This window comes from Corythoichthys intestinalis, chromosome 16 (genome assembly GCF_030265065.1).
Source record: "Corythoichthys intestinalis isolate RoL2023-P3 chromosome 16, ASM3026506v1, whole genome shotgun sequence".
Taxonomy (NCBI): Eukaryota; Metazoa; Chordata; class Actinopteri; order Syngnathiformes; family Syngnathidae; genus Corythoichthys; species Corythoichthys intestinalis.
The window spans coordinates 24,319,340-24,338,184 of record NC_080410.1 but is presented as its reverse complement, the minus strand read 5'-3'; the positions used below and the strand labels follow the sequence as shown (position 1 = coordinate 24,338,184).

General features: G+C 42.6%; 1 protein-coding gene across 9 annotated transcripts in view; it reads left to right on the top strand.

Annotated features, from left to right (window-relative positions):
• Positions 1 to 18,845, top strand: part of arhgap23a (Rho GTPase activating protein 23a) — a 120,080-nt gene that overhangs the window by 72,717 nt on the left and 28,518 nt on the right. For 6 of the 9 annotated variants that reach the window (XM_057817840.1, XM_057817841.1, XM_057817848.1 and 3 more), the window contains 7 exons: positions 3,984 to 4,193; positions 9,289 to 9,313; positions 11,430 to 11,522; positions 12,468 to 12,546; positions 12,826 to 12,880; positions 14,097 to 15,678; positions 18,079 to 18,234. In XM_057817840.1, coding sequence (XP_057673823.1) covers positions 3,984 to 4,193; positions 9,289 to 9,313; positions 11,430 to 11,522; positions 12,468 to 12,546; positions 12,826 to 12,880; positions 14,097 to 15,678; positions 18,079 to 18,234 — 2,200 coding nt within the window. Of the gene's footprint in view, positions 1 to 3,983; positions 4,194 to 9,288; positions 9,314 to 11,429; positions 11,523 to 12,467; positions 12,547 to 12,825; positions 12,881 to 12,901; positions 13,870 to 14,096; positions 15,679 to 18,078; positions 18,235 to 18,845 lie in introns of those variants that run through there. The other 3 variants (XM_057817842.1, XM_057817844.1, XM_057817849.1) reach the window with 2 other exon arrangements.

The window sequence follows — 18,845 nt, the reverse complement described above, 5'->3', positions numbered from 1 at the left end:
TGCCTTCGGTGGAGCTGCAGCATTGAAGACATGCTGTAGTGTTATGCAAGCGCTGTCAGTAAATACATGAAACCGTGTTCGCCTCGGTGTCCAGTAGAGGTGGGAATCTTGGGGCACCTAACGATTCAATTACAATTTCATTGTACTGTAAATCGATTTTTGATGAAACCCTAATCAAGTTAAACGTTCAAAACTAAATAAAATACTCAAGTCCCCATTCTGTATCAGCAGCTTTAAAGTACATTCTATTAATTTAATGTTGTGAATCAACTGTTAAAGCTGTTAAAATTGCTCCTGTTATTCCATAATTTCCCTTCTGTCTACTTTCGACATGTGAAAGTTTTAAAACTTTTTAATCATTTAAAGATAGATTCAAGTCAAGATTTTGCCGATTTAGGAGTATTTTAGATAAAAAGTTAATTAGGTTCGCTAGAATACCTTCTGGGAAAGTCTACTACTTTAAGATGGCGGCTGTTTACTGATGCCGGCGAGTCTGTCATATCACATCTAGTTTTCTATACATGTGCTAAGTTGCTAACACCGCCGAGTCTATCATTTTGCATCTAGTTCTATATACATGTGATATCTACCGTAGCATTATGTGGACATAGTTTGTAGCGGCTGTCAGCAGAAGTTAGGTAAATGATGTTTTCTGTCAGTCCGTTCCCCATTGCTTTCCGAAGACCGAGCTGACTGTGTTTTAGTTCCGCTTTACCTGGCATATTTTAATAATCGGAATTTGGATGTTTGTGAATCGTTCTCGAATCTTCCATGGCGGAATCGCGAATAATCTAAGAATTGGAAATTTCGCACACCTCTGGTGTCCAGTTTGAAATGCTCCCACACTTTTGACATTTTCTGCTTTTTCTTGGTGCCTTTCTCTTCGCTTTCGTCAGCTTCTTCATTGCTACCTCTATATTCATGCATGGTTGAAATGGTAAATGGTCTTATACTTGTATAGCGCTTATATTCACTGCCTCTGGTTTCTCCCTGTACGCTCGTGACGTCAGAGTGTTGTACCGCGTTAAAAGTAGTTCAGGCAAAATGTCATGCTTGGAGCTGGCAAAATTCAACGATTCCTCGAGGCGGAGAAAATTCCTCGATCAAGTTTTAAAATCCAGTTACTCGAATTATTCGAGTAATAGTTTCAGCTCTGCAGATAATACATTTATTTTACGAAATAGATTTTTAAAATTAATGTGATTTTCAAAACAAAGGGTTTAATCTTCCTTTTAAAAAGAGACACAATTCTTAGATAAATAAACTGAATACAATTTTTAAGATTAATTAATTTTCCCAAATCCTTTTTAAGGGTTAGGGTTTCTTAAAAATCTTAAAAATCACGGTCATCATTAAATATTTGTGGTTAAATTTGTTATATGAAATAAATTTCCCAAATTAAGGTTTCACTTATAAGTAATTCTTAAATGAATGAATACCCTTAAAAATGACGATACTTAAAAATTACACATAATCCTGAATAAAATATAATGTTTAAACAATTCTTTAAAAAACACATATTCCTTAAATGTAATGAATTAATGAAATTGGCATAATACAACAACATAAAATAAATGGGTTTATGAGGGAAAACAATTCATATAGATAATGAGAAAGTCACTCTTTAACGTTTCGATGTAAACAGCCACATGATTGGACGTCTATCATTGTGAATGGCACTGAAAGAATAAAATAATGGAGATAAAATTTTTTTTAAAATGTTTGCATGTTGGGAAAGCAAGGATAATGGAGGAGGAGGAGGAGGAGATGGAGGAGCGAAGAGTGGAAGTGGTTATTTTTAGGCGCGTCTGGTTGTCCTGCCCTGTAACGCGAGCCCACTTCCTGCCTCTGGCCTGCCACTTCCTGTTGCGGTGTGACCACCTGTGTGTATGCTATGTGAAGTCTGCTGCGTGTCAGTCATATGCAGTGATGTTTATGTCAGGAAGTGAAGTTTTGACCAGACATAGAATGTTTTTTAATGTCTGTTTAACATATGAATGGCTGTTACAGCTAATACATCAGATGGTGATACATTTGTATACTAGACTTTTTGCACAGATATTCTCATTTATAACATTGTGAACTACTGAAGCTAGTCGTTAGCAATAAGTTAATAAGAGGTGAGCCAAAATAATGACTGGATTGCTCAGTGTAATTAAAAAGCTAGCAAGATGTTGTTGAGACAATAACTAATGGCTTATTCATAAAATGGTAATATAGTTGTTTTAGGGTTAGGGTTAGGAGAACAGAAGGATGCAGACTTTATGGCTGCGTTCATACTGCAGGTCTTAATGCACGAATCCAATTTTTTCGTGCTTTTCCGACTCGTGTGAGGCATTAACTTGACGGTCTGAACGGGACAAGTCGCATAGAAGTGGACCATTTCAAATCCGATCTGGGTCACTTTCATATGTGGTTTAAATCCAATCTGGGCCACATTTTTCCAGAACGCTGCAGCGGTCTGAACTGTCTAGTCTCCCAAATCAGTATTCATGCAGCAATTACGTCATCAAAGAGCGGGAGAGAGACTGCGCGCTACGGTAGCGGTGCAGCTGTCCGTTAGCGCCTAGCTTGCCTTGAACACGGCTTTTGGGGAAAGGTCGGGCTTGGCAACAGTCATAAATAAATAACAATGGGTTGAGGATAGCCTGAGAATGATCGGTTGTCTCTCTGGTCTTTATGAGCAATATTTCAAGATTGCTTACACGGCCGAGAGTCGGGGAAAACTGCCCGTATGTGTGTGTGACATGCACGGACAGTGCGTGCATGCTATCGATCCACAGAAACTTTGAATATAAGCCTAAATGGGGATTATTTATGTCTGTTATTTGTGTCCTCTTTTTGGAAATCAAAATACGATCGCCCTGGAATAGAGGATGACAGGCAGCATGTGTAGTCATTTGTTTTGATGCTTCTGCGCGTGCGGGTTTTCTTGCTCAGCGTGTCGGACGGCGAATTAGTGCGCGTGTGCTATATTTGAACAGTCTCAATGGGCAAAGGCAGTCTGAACGGGCATGCCAAAAAAAAAAGATGACAATAAATTGGATTTGTGCATTAAGACCTGCTGTATGAACGTAGCCTGTGATTTCAATGTGTACACTATTTTCTGTACATTTTATTTTTACTGTTTTTTTTTGGGGGGGGGGGGGGTATTTTAAGTACATTGATGTGCAAGACACCACCTGGTATAAATAACTTCCATATAAAAGGCAGGTGCTCAAAGTATTTAAGTATGCAAATTGTGAACTCACACTTCTGATAATGGACAAAAAAAATATTTAAACAAAAAATGACACAGCTTATTGGCGCAGCCATTTTCTCATGTCAGTTATACCCACGCACATGCACTCAGACTCAAGAAGAGGTTCATGTGACAATGGGTATTAATGACATTATAAGGAATGATAAATTTTGGAATGCTCACCTTTTTGTTGGCTAAAATAGTACCATACCGGCATTTATAAAATGTCGTCCCCACATGTCTGGTAGCGACTTTCTGGAAATACTGGCTTTTATTTGTTTTTTTCCACTATAAGTTATCAGAAGAATGTTATTTATTAAACAAGATTTTTTCCCCTCGAACGGACATGATAAAGGTGTTGTCATTCCCTTTAACATTGTGTTGTTAAAAAAATGCAACATTTTCACCAACTATTGGTGAAATAAATCCCCAGCATAAAAATAAATAAAGTGTATTTGGGGTTTTGGTGATCTCTTGGTAACTCTAAGCCTAATTAAGGCTTTGGATGACGAGGTCTTGTTTGGTCAGGTGATGACGTTTGATTGACAGATGTGGGTCTTCGGGGCAGCACGGGGGTGAGAGTTCTCGCATGTGTCTGTCAGCTCGGCCGTTTTCTTTACTCAGCCTTTTGGGAATGACATATTTGGAGACAGGGTGGGAATTTGTGCGGGAAAACTCCAAGGTCAGGCATGTGACCCCTCTCTTCCATTGATTAAATCTCATCTCTTCCTGGTGTCCGCAGGCGAAAGGGCGGAGGGATGGTCTCTCGTCGCCCGCCGCCGACAACAACCCCCGGCCGCCGATGGCATCTCGGACGGGCAAGGAGGGCGTCAGCATGGTGTGGAAGGGCCCCCGCACACTGGTCCTTCGCAAAAACTCACAGGGCTTCGGCTTCACCCTGCGGCACTTCATCGTTTACCCGCCTGAGTCCAGCCTGCACACAGATCTCAAGGTGAGAAGCAAAGTCTCAAGACACCAAAGTACTAGCAGAAATCATGGTTCATTTTTTAGCAGTCCGAGCCAATCATTTCCAAACATGTTACGTTCAAATAAAAGAGAGAAATTTTTTTTTTTAACCCTAATACCTGTAAAATGAAACCCCAACCCAGTCTTGAAATCATCATCTCATCTTCATTTGTGAGGCCACGATTGTCTAAATCCAGCATGTGACAGCGGAGGTAGAGCAGCAGTGTTTCTATTGTCCCAGTGTGGCCTGGTACTGCCCGGCTGCGAGTAGCACCGCAGCCAACAAGGACACTCATTCAATGCGCAGCTGTCGGGTTGGTGAAAGTGTAATAATAGACGTCTTGTTCTCAAGTGCCTCCGTACGGCTTGGAGTTCAACATCTGGAGACGTTTGTTTGCCCACACACCTCAACCACAGCTACAAACGCACAGTGAAAAGTCTTTTCTTCCCTCCTATGTTAAGGGTCTTTGCCTCAGCTTTTGTTCTATTCTGCAGCCTCCAACTCAACCCGGTTGACCCTGTGCCGCTGAGCCACAATTAGCCTTATCTCGCGCTTTGAACGGAGAAAGAAAAACGTCTGCCCAAGTTCTTTAACAAAGTCGAGGCGGGATGAAATGGAGACCATGTGTGCTACAAAAATAAACACGCAAAAGGGACCTGAGAGCTTCGAAGTGTAAATTGTATAAAACACGCACAGCCAGAGTATATTTAATGCCATCATATATTTGGTTCAGGACCTTTAATTCTGATTTATACGGTGCACAGTTCCATATTGTACACATACAGTGTTTTTTTGTTTCCAGTAGGAGTGTGACAAAATATCGAAATGGTGATAACTTTGTATCCCAAAAGGTTATCGATATGCTCCTGCCAAGAATTGAGATATCGTTTTGAAAACGTGTCAATGTCCACAATAAAAATGAACCAACAAGTTGCTACCAAAATCTTCCACCATAATAGTGTCTCAGTTAACTCTCAAGCCTGAGTTATGCTCCTACGTTGCGGTGACGGAGAAGTGACTACGGCGTCAACGAGCATTCGATAGTTCTGCGGTGAGTGAACGCCTTGCTCTGTAATTCACCGCCAAGCCACTAGAGGGCTGTGGCGTTATGTTTGTACGGTTTTGGGGCATGCTTGTTGACTTCAGCTAGTCTAGTAAAATGGAGAAAAAAAAATAATGCAAGATGGAACGTTTGAATGTAAATCTTCAGCTCATTAAACATTAAATAAATGTTGATCATACAAATGTTGGGGCGCAGGCGACGCAGAAGACTGTTTCGAGGTGGTCTGGCCGACTTTTGATGCCGCACAGAGAGTTCTAGACTCGGGTGGAGACCAGCTAGCTTTGGCGGCTAGCTTCAAACTGGCGTCGAGCACTGCGTGCAAGGTCTGCAAAGCCCTCCAGCCCGATGTGTTTGCCATGTCCTACAACCAGCCAGTGGGAAGCCATAGCAGATTTATGGCAGCTATGGAACTTCCCAAACTACGTTTGAAACCTTGATGTTAACGTTATCATAAAAGCACCGAGGCACTCTCAATCAGTGATGATTTATCGAGTGTGAACTGTCTGTTGTGGAAAATTAAACATCAAAACAACTCTTTTGACACCAAACTTGTTCTTTATTCTTCCGAAACTTGAAGTGTGACACGAAAATAAGTCACGGACTCACAGCAAACATATGTACACAATAAATGATGAAGTGCACGAACCAAAAATACGACATAAAGTGAGAAAAAGTTGGAAGTTTTTGGCCGACTGGGTCACCGCTTCTTGTGGCCATTCGATTCCAAACACATGCATACTTGTGTGGTCCTTCCATTCTTTTATTCAATCGCTGGCTGACCTCCAGCACCGTATTTTCAGCAAACTACTCCCACGAATTGCTTGCCACTTGGCAATCTTCGTAATGTCTTGACGAGCCATTGTAGAAGTTGTCGTACTTCCTCTTCGTTGATACTCTCGTCGGCTTGGTCCATTTTTGCCTGTAGAAAAATAATGTTTGAGAATGGTGGTGATTTCGTGCTGAACCGGAAACAACAGTCTGACCAATCATAGTCCATTTCCACCTCGACACGATGTCAGAAAAGAAAGAAGGCCCCAGAGAAGCTACGGCGCAGGGTCGTAAATCGGGTCTTCCTTGACAGCGCAGTTCTGACGCGGAAGCATACCTCGGCCTTAAGGCTGCATTGACGGTGCTCGACGCCCATCATTCGAAACCAGAGCATTCACAGTCATTCTGTCCGATTTCCAGGGCAGTTACAGGTCACTTGCTGTTCATTTTAGGGCATTTACAGGTCATTTTCTGTTGAGTTTGAGTCACTGTCTATTCATTTGGGTGATTCCCAGGTTCCTGTTCTTTGACTCAAAATAAACAGGAAGAGACCCATAAAATACCCGAAAATCAACAGAAAATAACTGAAAATGAACAGGTAAATGACATTAAATGGCCCAAAATTACCCCATTGCCTGGCATTGTCTGCCATTTCAAATGGATTGGATGTCTACCAGTGATAAACTCATTCCAATTCACAGCAGAAGCTTGTTTTTCTGTTTATTAGTTATTTGTAGAATATCCTAGAATGATTTCCTGACCAATGTATCGATAATCGTTGTATCGTCTGATCATCGTTATCGTGAGCTTTGTATCGCAAATCGTATCGTTTCGTGAGGTACCAAGAGGTTCACACTACTAGTTTCCAGTGAAAAATACCAACGACTGTAATATAAAATTCTCTGTCTCACTTTGACTAAATTAAATAGTACAATTAGGCTTTCAAGCCAAGGTTAAGGTTTCAAATTTGGATTCTGAGTCAGAGTTAATGGTTCAGGATGTCTGCATTTTTATGTAATGTTGGGGATTTAATGATAGATTACGGTTTTAAGCAAAGGTGAGGGTTTTCAAGATGGAGTCAGGGTTCAAAAGTGATCATTCACTGCCAGCCCACCCCCCCATTTAAAATAGATTAGACATCTAACACCTTTAATGGTACTTAACTCATTTGCGCCCAAAAACGTATAAATACGTTCTATTTTTAATTGTTTCAGTGTCCCAAAGACGTATTTAGACGTCTTTTACATTTTTTTTTTCATGAGAGACATCTCTGGGTTCTGATTCAACTGAGCTCCAAAGCACAAAGCTGAAAATCCATTTTAAAGCAATAAAACTGGCCACTGGAGGGCAGTAGCGCAATTGGTAAGACCCGCAATCCGATTCATCGGCAACGAACGGCTGGGCCGCACGGCCGGGGCACCGGCGGAAGGATGCCAGGCGGCGGATGACCGAGCAGAACAACCGAGAGGACGCCCGGATGCCAGGCGCTGGACGACCGAGCAGAACGACCGGGACTACCAGTGCAGCGGACGATGTCGTTGAGTCCGTGCTGTTTGCTGAGCAGACCCTGCAGAAACTCCAAAAAATCCATCTTTATGAGACAGGCGGTGATGAGGGAAAAGTTTACGTGGCTGTCGTGGCAACAACAGTGTCATCTCTCAGTTAGTTATGTGTAAACAAATTGTTACTTTGCTATCAAAAGCTCTATTTGTCTTGTTATGTTATTTTGTAAAAGGAAAACATTATTCAGATGTTTTGGGATGTATCGATTATTTTAGTAGTTGATTAATCGTTGAACTAGTTCGAATAATCGAGTAATCGGATAAGGAACACGAAAAATTAAAATACCTGAGCTGAGCCACAAACGGTATTAAAAAAAAAAAAAAAAAAAAAGGATCTATGTACAACAAAAGAACAATTGGCTAACGTACATAGCAAAAGTCCGCTAGCTTAAATGCTAACATTTTTTTTTTTTTACAATGCTCCTAACAAATGGTTCAGACACATATTCTCACAAAAACGGCTAAATATACCTATAAACTAAATTACGAATGCATTAAAAAAACATGAGCTCAAATAAAAACTTACGTTGGTCTGAACAGGGAGCAGTTGGATTAAGCCATATGAAATGAGGCAGACCAGAGGGTAGTGTATCCACCCTAATAAATGAAATGCACACTTTCAAAATAAACCATTACAACGCCACTTTAGTTAAACGAATATTCGAAGCAACATTTAATTCGAATATTTTTTTCTAATCGAATACTCGAGTTAATCGATTAATCGTTGCAGCACTAAACTAAAGCAAAAAATAGCTGTGTTAAAGTCAAAATTATGTTTGAAATTTATGCTTTCACAAAAAGCTCAATTTCTCAGTTTTTTCAAACTAAGCTATTTTTTAATGCTGATTTCTAAAGAATGGAAAAAGATATGAACTTTTTTTTCCCCTGCTGAAAGAAGAGAGTAATCTTTCTTTTGGTGGGTTCCATGTTTATATACTGTAGCAATAGAACAATTTTCTGTGGGCCTTGGAGCCGGGAGCGAAGGGCCTTGTTCCGGTGAAAATGGCTGGGAGTGAATGAGTTAAGGTAAGGTTGTAAAAAAAGGGTTTCAAACCAGGATAAGGGTTTTGAGGTATGTTTTCAAGCCTTGGTGAGACATTCAAATTAGGGCTCAGGCAATGGTTGGTGTTTTGAAATTGTTTCAAGACAAGGTTAAGGCTTCAAATCAGTTTTGGGCTTACTGGCTACTGGTGGTCTGGGTTCATGGTCCGACTCCAGGCTCACATTGTGTGCCGGTAAAGCCCCTCCAGCATTGTGTGCAGCCAGTCAGGAATGAGCTCACTCAGCGAGGCCTAAAGCCCAGGCTGCAGTCAGCCCACAGTCACCCTGACCACAAACTGTCCACTCAGCTTGTGTGTGTGTGTGTGTGTGTGTGTGTGTGTATTGCATCATTGTAAAGTCATTTACAAGTCTCTTGCAACTGCTAAAAAGCAAATGAACAGGTATTAAATAATACATAGTTTAGAAGGAGAGCAATAATCTTCACGCAACACCTCACTATGACCGCACAAGTGCCATCAGATTGAAAGGGGGACTGTTGATTCACATCTAGGCTCTGGCTGATCTGTACTACATATGCTTTGTTTTTCACTGTAGAATTGAGTGACTAAAAAAGCAGACGTCTCAAAATTCATGTTTTTTTTTTTTTTTTAATTAAATACCTACTGCTTGTTTTTTCTTTGTGCAGGATGAAGAGAACGGCAACGGAAAGGGTGAGGTGTCCTTCTTTTTAACAATAAAAACACTTTAAATGGTTTACCCCGCAGCCTTTTATTAAATTATTTAAAGTGGTACTGTACTTGTATTTATAATTTATATGTAAAGGTGTTAAAAAAGTTCCTGTTAGGACAGCCTTGAACCTAATTACTTAGCCTCACTGCGCCCTCTACAGCACGCTTGACGAAATGCACCCAAAAAGGTGTCAAATCAAGAAATTATGCATATGTATAGTCCTTCTCAAAAAATTAGCATATTGTGATAAAGTTCATTATTTTCTGTAATGTACTGATAAACATTAGACTTTCATATATATTTAGATTCATTACACACAGCTGAAGTAGTTCAAGCCTTTTACTGTTTTAATATTGATGATTTTGGCAAAAAATAGTCAAGAAAAACCAAAAATCCCTATCTCAAAAAATTTGCATTTCATGAAAATGTCCTCTAAAGAAGGTACTAACCTAATCATCTGAATCAACAGATTAACTCAAAACCCCTGCAAAAGATTCCTCAGGCTTTTAAAAACTCCCAGCCTGGTTCATTACTCAAAACCGCAATCATGGGCAAGACTTCCGACCTGACTGTTGTCCAGAAGGCCATCATCGACACCATCGAGCAAGAGGCTAAGACCCAGAAAGAAATTTCTGAGCGAATAGGCCACAGGTGTCAAACCGATTCCAGAAAGGGCCAAGTGGGTGCTGGATTTTGTTCCAACCGATACCGTGCAGAGAGTTTAACCAATGAACTTCCTACTGAAACAAGCAGCACCTGACAAAGTTTAACTGATTACACATGTAAAAGATCTGATTGGCGAAAAGGTGTCCGCTTCATTGGTTGGAAAGCAAACCTGCATCCACTTGGCCCTTTCTGGAATCGGTTTGACACCTGTGGAATAGGCTGTTCCCAGAGTGCTGTATCAAGGCACCTCAGTAGGAAGTCTATGGGAAGGAAAAAGTGTGGCAGGAAACGCTGCACAACCCGAAGAGGTGACCGCACCCTGATAAAGATTGTGGAGAAGGGCGAATTCCAGACCTTGTGGGACCTGCAGAAACAGTGGACTGAGTCTGGAGTAGAAACATCCAGAGCCACCGTGCACAGACGTGTGCTTGAAATGTACTACAGGTGCCGCATTCCTCAGATCAAGCCACTTTTGAACCTGAAACAGCGGCAGAAGCACCTGAACTGGGCTACAGAGACCAGAGACTTTGGACCACTGTTGCTCAGTGGTCCAAAGTACTTTTTTCAGATGAAAGCAAATTTTGCATGTCATTCGGAAATCAAGGTGCCAGAGTTTGGAGGAAGACAGGGGAGAAGGAAATGCCAAAATGCCTGAAGTCCAGTGTCAAGTACCCACAGTCAGTAATGGTCTGAGGTGCCATTTCAGCTGCTGGTGTTGTTCTACTGTGTTTTATCAAGGGCATGGTCAATGCAGCTAGCTATCAGGAGATTTTGGAGCACTTCATGCTTCCATCTGCTGAAAAGCTTTATGGAGATGAAGATTTCATTTTTCAGCACGACCTGGCACCTGCTGGTAAATTGTTTACTGACCATGGCATTACTCTGCTCAATTGGCCTGACAACTCTCCTGACCTGAACCCCACAGAGAATCTGTGGGATATTTGGAAGAGGAAGTTGAGAGACATCAGACCCAACTCTGTGGATGATCTTAAGGCCGCTATCGAACCGTCCTGGACCTCCATGAAACCTCAGCAATGCCACAGGCTGATTGCCTCCATGCCACGCCGCATTGAAGCAGTCATTTCTGCAAAAGGATTCCCGACCAAGTATTGAGTGCATAGCTGATATAATTAATTGCAGGTTGACTTTTTATGTATTGGTCGGCTGAAATATGCTAATTTTTTTAGATAGGGATTTTTTTTGTGTGTGTGTGTGTGACTTTTTTGCCAAAATCATCAATATTAAAACAATAAAAGGCTTGAACTACTTCCGTTGTGAGTAATGAATCTAAAATATATGAAAGTCTCATGTTTATCAGTACATTACAGAAAATAATGAAATATCACAATATGCTAATTTTTTGAAAAGGACTAGTATACAGCATTGGTTATTTCCTGGCTACATTTTCGCTTTATTTTCCTTGTCATACAGGTTTCCAGAAAGGCCGACTGGAGCCGATGGACACCATCTTTGTGAAGAATGTGCGGGAAAAAGGTCCTGCTCACGAGGCGGGCCTGTGCACCGGTAAGGAAGAAGAATAGCCAACACGTCCCAATAAATTTGAACAGTGGGCATGTAATTTGTAAACAAGAGTCATTTTTGTAATGCTCTGTAACCTGGTAGACGCCAAGGAAGTTCCCACAAACCCAATTCCATTCCGTCAACTGCCTCATTGAATATGCAAAGATACATAACTCTGTGAACACTTTTATTTGCACACGTGACGACATGGCAACACTGTGAACACACTCAGTAGTTATCTAACAACCCTATGTTGTCACACACTACTGCTGATATTTTTTTTTAAACAAAAAACGTGACATGATATCTCCTGTGAAATATTTTGAAGCCTTAATGAAAGTAAAACCCCAGTGTGTGCGAAGTAAATCTTGGTTACACTTATATTTTCATCGTGTTAAGGAAATGTTCTGAATAGCATCAAGTCATTTGGTTGGTTATATTTACTTATAAATGCTTTGTAATTGTCCGTTTGAGCTCTACATTGCAAGCATGTATAAATGCTGAAAGAATCATAATGGATATCTGTGTATTACAATCTTATAACTGATATTACTGCAAAATGTGTGAAACAAATAATTGTATTTAAGTAGTTTTTTTCAATTGTTTTATAAACAAAAGTTGAATAAAAGTTGTACCGAATTGTTTTTGAAAATAAACTGTCTTAAAAGATTAAAAGCAATGTAATTGTATTTGAAAGTTAAATACAACTGAACTGCTGCATACCAGTACCAGTAATGGCAACTGGGTGCCCCCTACTGGTACTCATACCACACTTTGGGAGACAGATAAGAATTTATAGCCTTATCTTACATGACTAGTGAAATCTCATTTCAAACCCTGGCTACAGCAACAAGTGCCTTGAAAGTAATCCTGTAGTTATCTTCTATTCAATGGTTGAACAGCTCTCTGGAAGAAAAAAAACATCATTTCTGCATGCGTCTTTGTCAGGTGATCGTCTGGTGAAGGTAAACGGTGAGAGCGTACTGGGAAAGACGTACTCGCAGGTGATCGCTCTCATCCAGAACAGGTGAGACCTCATGTCACGCCATGTTTAGAGTCACTGAACTGTGTTGACCGCCTTAAACACACAGATGACACATATCGTAATCTATGTTGAAAGAAGTTACCCCCAAGCGCTGTGTTCTACACGACCAGAGAGCACGACGCATCTTCATGTGCAATTAGGCCTGCCGCAGTACATCTTGTCAGCCTTTCTATGCAAATTACTCAAAGAAATATTATTCAATACCACATGAACAACCTGTATAGAATGTTGAATTCACTAATATGTTATATTTTTCACCAGTGAGAGTGTATTGGAACTCGCCATCATGCCAAAGGATGAAGATGTGCTTCAGTTGGTAAGTGTGAGTACAGTTTGCTTTAGCCCCCCACCCCACACACACACACATTGAACCCCTTCCTTTGGTATTGTCATATCCTATCACTACTGTTTTTCCTCTAATTGTGTTTTCACTGTCTCTTTTTATTAAATCCTACATATTTTCCATATGTCAAGGAGTTTGTGGTAGTCCTTTTTTACATAAACCGTTTGGTCAGACTTTCATAGCAATATGCATGAACCGGGAAGAAAAGAGTGTGGAAAAACAAAATGTCCAAAGTTTGGGATGATTTCGCACTTTAAGAAAAAGGTTAAGAGTCATGTTTCTACTACGAAGCTTAGCTGTTTTATGCAACTGTAAACCATTTGCTAATTTAATATTGATTACCACCTAACACACTATTGCTAGTGAATACAAATTGTAATTCTATCAAAGGTGGTCAAGGACAGATACATCTGTTGGTGACTGTCTAATTGCAGGCAATAATAGGTGGAGACTCTAGGTTAATTTTCATGTGGAAGTAAAACTTAGTTAATCGCTAATGTCGCAGTTTGTATTTAAATTTCTACAGAACGCTCCTCATGTGCATTTAGATAACCTGAGACATAATCAGGGTGACCCTTGCACATACACCTAGAAGCATCAGCATTAACCAGCTACAGCTAAAAGTTGTTGTTTTAACTTTTTGCATTTCGAATCTTCTTCATTGTCCGCATTGACTACATTCCTAGCATGACATCACTCCTCCTGCACCTCCCTATGCACTCCCACTGGGTGGAGTGACACTCACACGCAGAGAGGGAGGGAGAGTACAAGGAGAGCAGAAAACAAGATCAAGGGAGCCAACAGTGAAATAATAAGAGTTGAGAAGTTTGGATATATCAAACACAAAAAAGAGCTTTTGCTGAGGACACGTCTACAACTCTGTTTGTGTTGATGGCAAGTTTGAGATAATCTTAGTGGACCAGAACCAATTTCTTCTTTAAAAAGGATTTTCTGGGGAAAATGTAAGTATTTCCCTCAATGAAATATACATAGATTGTTTTTGTGTTTTTACTTCCTCAGTAGAGTGTTTGTGTTGCCCAGAACCCTGGAGACGTCTCCAGGCTCATTGCCATTTTGAGCGCTGCATACAGCGTCTTTGATAGTGTTGTTGTCAAACTAGTTCACGGCATGTAAAAACGCACCGCCTATGCAATAAAAGTCACTTCACCTGTCTTTATACCTCTTCCAGGCGTACTCCCAAGATGCCTACCTGACCGGAAACGAACCCTTTTCAGGGGGAGCTGAGAACCTCCCGCCGCCGCCACCTATCTGCTACCCCCGTGCCAAGACCATGTCGCCTGCGGGCGTGCCCCCACCTGCCCCTATGGGCCAGAACCAGCTGGATAACTGGAGTCGCTGGCCCGGGTCCCCTAGTCCCTCCTCACCCCTAGACAACCGCTCCACTCTGTGCAGCCCTGCCAGTTGGCAGGACGGGCGCTCTGTGGAGCTGGGTGGCGTGGGTCACACCAGTCCTGCCCACCGCACAGAAGAGATCCAATATGGCATGACCGGGCAGCAGCCTCAGGGACAAACCAGGGGTCGGTCCTATTCATCATCATCATCGTCAGGAGGACCATTATCTAGCCCGATGCAGGTCCACTACCCTAATCACCACCATGGCGCCACCTCAACACAGGCCCAGCCGCGCAAGTCGGGCAGCTCGGCTTGGACCAGCCCGCCGCTTCCCCATATCAATCACGGGCGAAACGAGCGCTGCCATCAAGCTCTCTCAGAGTGGTATCACAGCCAGGTGCCGGAACGCTCTGGACGCAATATGCATACACGGCAACGTAGCTACTCCCAGGACCGCCTCAGCGAGTCCAGGAGGCACCCTCAGCCACAGCGGTCGGGCGGTTGGCCCCACAGTGCCTCGCAGGACACTCTGCTGGTATTGCAGCAGTCAGGACCGGGGCCACATGGAGAACCTTATTGGTGTGGGGAGTGGGGTCCAGATAGGGTCAATTCTTCCACCAATTACACTAGGACTCGCTCAGAAAACCATCTGGTGCAGTTCGATCACCACGGACATTCGTTGGAGATGTTGGACCGGCCAGCAGCTGGACTGATTTCACCTCGTTGCGAGAGGTGGCACCAGCCCCCGAAGCCACCTCCCAGAACTGATGTCCACCAGAGGCATGGTGGTCCATACCCTGCAACGCAAGCTCCTCATTTGCCTCGTCACTCACAGCCGCACTCTAAGCACCCCACGCAGACCCATTCTCCACCCCAACCTCAGCAGCCGCCCTCCAAAAACCGGCGGCTTCCTCCTGGCCAGAGCATGGATGATCAGCCAGTGGGCTACCGCAGTTACAGCCCCTCCTTCTATCGTAAGACAGGCCGCATGATGCAGCAGGCCCACTCTTTCAGGGACCCCTCATACTCTGGCCCCCATCTGAACTGGAACACCAGCCCTCCAGAAGTTGCGCCGACTGTCTCAGCTGTTACCCCGCTGGCTTCCACCTCGCCCGAATCCCAGGACAGAGCGTACAGACCAACCAACCACGAGCGAGGGTCAGTGGAGGTTCCGCCGCACACCCAAGAGGTGGTGATGCGGCAGAAGCCTCCTAGCGGACGGAGAAACGCACACGGCATGCGCCACCCCCACTATGCGCTTCCTATGGATGGCCTGGAGCCCTCCTTGTTCTCACCAGAACCCCCAGACTCGGCAGCCACCTCAAGCTCCTCAGGGGACACTGTGCCAATTAAGGCAAATGGCAACCTTGTCCCCCTCTCCCTGGAGGATGATTCGCTGGCATCTATCCCTTTCATTGGTAAGGTTTTGGCCTTCTTTGCGCTGAATCTTGGATTGCCCTCTCCTTAAACTTCTTAGATCAAAATTTCAGCCGTCCAGCATTACTTATTTGTTGACCTATCTTTTTTTGTAATTCCTCAAAGAAACCATACACCATGGCAGGGACAGTAAAGGCAGGAGTCCATCTTTGTCCTCTTTAGGGTTGAATATTGGTTTCCAAAGTAACAGATTGTACCTTTTTCAAAGAGCAATGAGTTACAGGTATGAGGTCAAGAAAGGTTTCAAAACCAAATTCTTGGAGGGGACAAAACCCTGTAAACATTTTACCTTGGCATAGGTCTGTTCACATTACATCACCACCAGGATGGTCCACATGGTTGTAGTTTATTTATTACACATTTATAGTAAATACAGGGCTTTTCCTTGGATGAAAGGAATGATAACAATGAAAACAGGCTGACTCCTGATGGTGTTTGGCCAACTGTAGTTAGGGGGAGGGAGAATTTCTCCCAGGCACGTCTAGACTCGCGCCTAATTCGCAGAAGACTTTCTGACACTGCAGGGTTTTGACTCCCTGGTATCACCTAACACAGGACGCCTCGTGAAAAACTGCTGTTAACATCTTGCAAGGGAATCGTCCCATACCAGCCAACTTGGGATAAGCCCCTCCTGAGCCAGAAAAAAATCATTTGGCGTGTGAATAATCAACTAGGAGGCACAGCTTTGAAGCATTTAAGTATGCATTCTTGCTTACACAAAACCAGACAACCAAATCACAGCAGGTCCTGGCATGTTTAACTGCCGTAAACTGAAAATGTTCCCCATTGACATGCTTTTGTGATTCGCGTCTCTGCTAATACCGCTGACACAAAAGCAGGCCATGTTCTGCTGTCAAAGTTATCTTGCATTCAAGGTTTTATTCCTTATAGGAGGCACGTCAACCGACTTCTAAGTTCCGGTCCAAATTCATCCCTAACCCAAGACACTTTTTCAACGTCTTAAAGATACCAAAATAGCTGAGTCGTACCCGTTTTCTGCACCCTATGTTGGAAAATCCACAGCAGTGTAATGATTGAGCTACAAAATCAGGAATCCATAGATTGACTGACAGAAAATTATTGCATTAGCATATGTAATTGATTGACTAGAGCATGTTCTGGCTTGAGTTTTTTGGTGTAAAAGGTACTGAAAGAACCGGCACCCTTTTCTTTTAACCCACTGCTTTGTCATGGTAGTGCTTAACAAATTGACAGTATGTTGAATGATTAACATGAATCACCACATACGATGTTATAACTGCAACTCCCCTAACTGGGATGACATGTAGAATAGGCGAAAGACCACTAGCTACAGTGCCTGGCTTAACGTGGCTTGTATACGGGAAACGCAGGCATCTTTTTTTTTTTTCTTCAGAAACGTTGAGGGTTAGGACATTGGTTTTCCCAAACAAGCCACTCCAAACGAGTAGTTTCTTTGTCAGTATTTCCCATCGACTCTGGCTTCTTCAAACCACAGAGCTTTTATTATTTTTACAAAGCCAGTACAATGTCAACAGGCATAACTTGTTCACTGAGACGCTCATGCCTTTTTGGGATTGGTGACCCAATTATTCCCATGGGCTATATGCCATACAGATCTTACCCTTAGAAAATTCAGGTGGTGTACCAAATCCAACATCACCTGTTTTTCCTCATAGACAACGTGGACTTTGCAAGACTCTGTGTGTTCCTCCGAGAGCCTTGCGAGGGCCGCCCGTAATGACGACCTTCCTTAAAGCCGCAGCAAGGCTATTTCTGGGCTAGCCTCTAAACACAGCCTTCCTCATCTCCAGATTGCGAATGTTTTCTGCCTTGTGCGGCTCACTACCTACGCCTCATCTGCAGTGCTGTGCTGCCCTCTGTTGTTTCCAAATGGAGCAGAGTGGACTGTTCATGTCCTGCAAGTTGCCTGAATAGAGATGTTAGGGTTTATGTATCAGTTTACGCACGTTTTTTTTGTACATAGTTTTCCAGCAGGGGGGAACATCATTGCATTAACTTAATAACAGATTTTATGTAGGATGGTCAAACGTCAGCTCTAGCGCATCATAGATGTAATGGTCCTGTACTGGAATTATCCATGTGCCATTCTAACTAAACTCACCTAGTTGACACAGCTGTTGTGGCTTCACCGTTCATATTATTTGATGCATCCTTAGTACAAATTGATGGCTACTTTATGCTCACACTGCAGCATGGTTGCATGGTGCATTCCATGAAACTGCAAGGAAAACAAACTCTTAACTCTTCTTCTTGACACAAATCAAAATCCCCTTCCTCTTAACTCCTCTTGATCATTGGATCCTTTCCCTCCTAACACCTAACCCATCTTCCTCCTCCTCTCTTCCTGGCGCTTCCATCGTTTCCCGACTTCCTGACAGATGAGCCTACCAGCCCTGGCGCTGACTTGCGCGCTCGCCACGTGCCAGCGTCCTCGGTGGTCTCCAGTGGCATGAGTTCGGCGCCTGCCACAGTCGCCAGCCCCGCTTCCCCTACCTTCACCTTCCCCGCCTCTAGGCTCTTCTCACATGACTGCAGTGAGTGTGCCCCCCCCAACCCTACCTGACCCTCCTCCCTGTCAACGCTGCATGCCTTTCATCTAGAATGCTGCAAGTTTCCTTCTTCACAGGAAAGAAGCTTGTGTTGTGTTTTTAAAAAAAATCTCTGGTATACTTGCGCCAGTGCATGCTACAATAGGTTGCACTCAGTTTAATCAAGTAATTTTCTCTGATGAGTCACCTTGAAGGCTTAAATCAAGTAATTTTCTCTGATGAGTCACCTTGAAGTCTAGCATTTTCTACATTGTGGTCCATTATAGGCATGTGCCGGTGTGATAATCTGACGGTATGATAACCTTAGGCCAAAATATCACGGAATCACGGTATTGCAATTACAGCTGTAAAATGTGTTTACTTTGAGATATCTGGGTTATTTTTTTTCCCATTGAACAGGATTTTTATTTTTCAAAACATTTGTAAATTGGAACATAAGTATAATGTTAAATTTAAATAAAGTATATATATATATATATATATATATATATATATATATATATATATATATTCTAAATACAATTAAAATAAATGCAGTCCTTTAGGTGAGCTTAAACCCACGGCCACAGCTCAACATTATTACCATCAGATCAAAA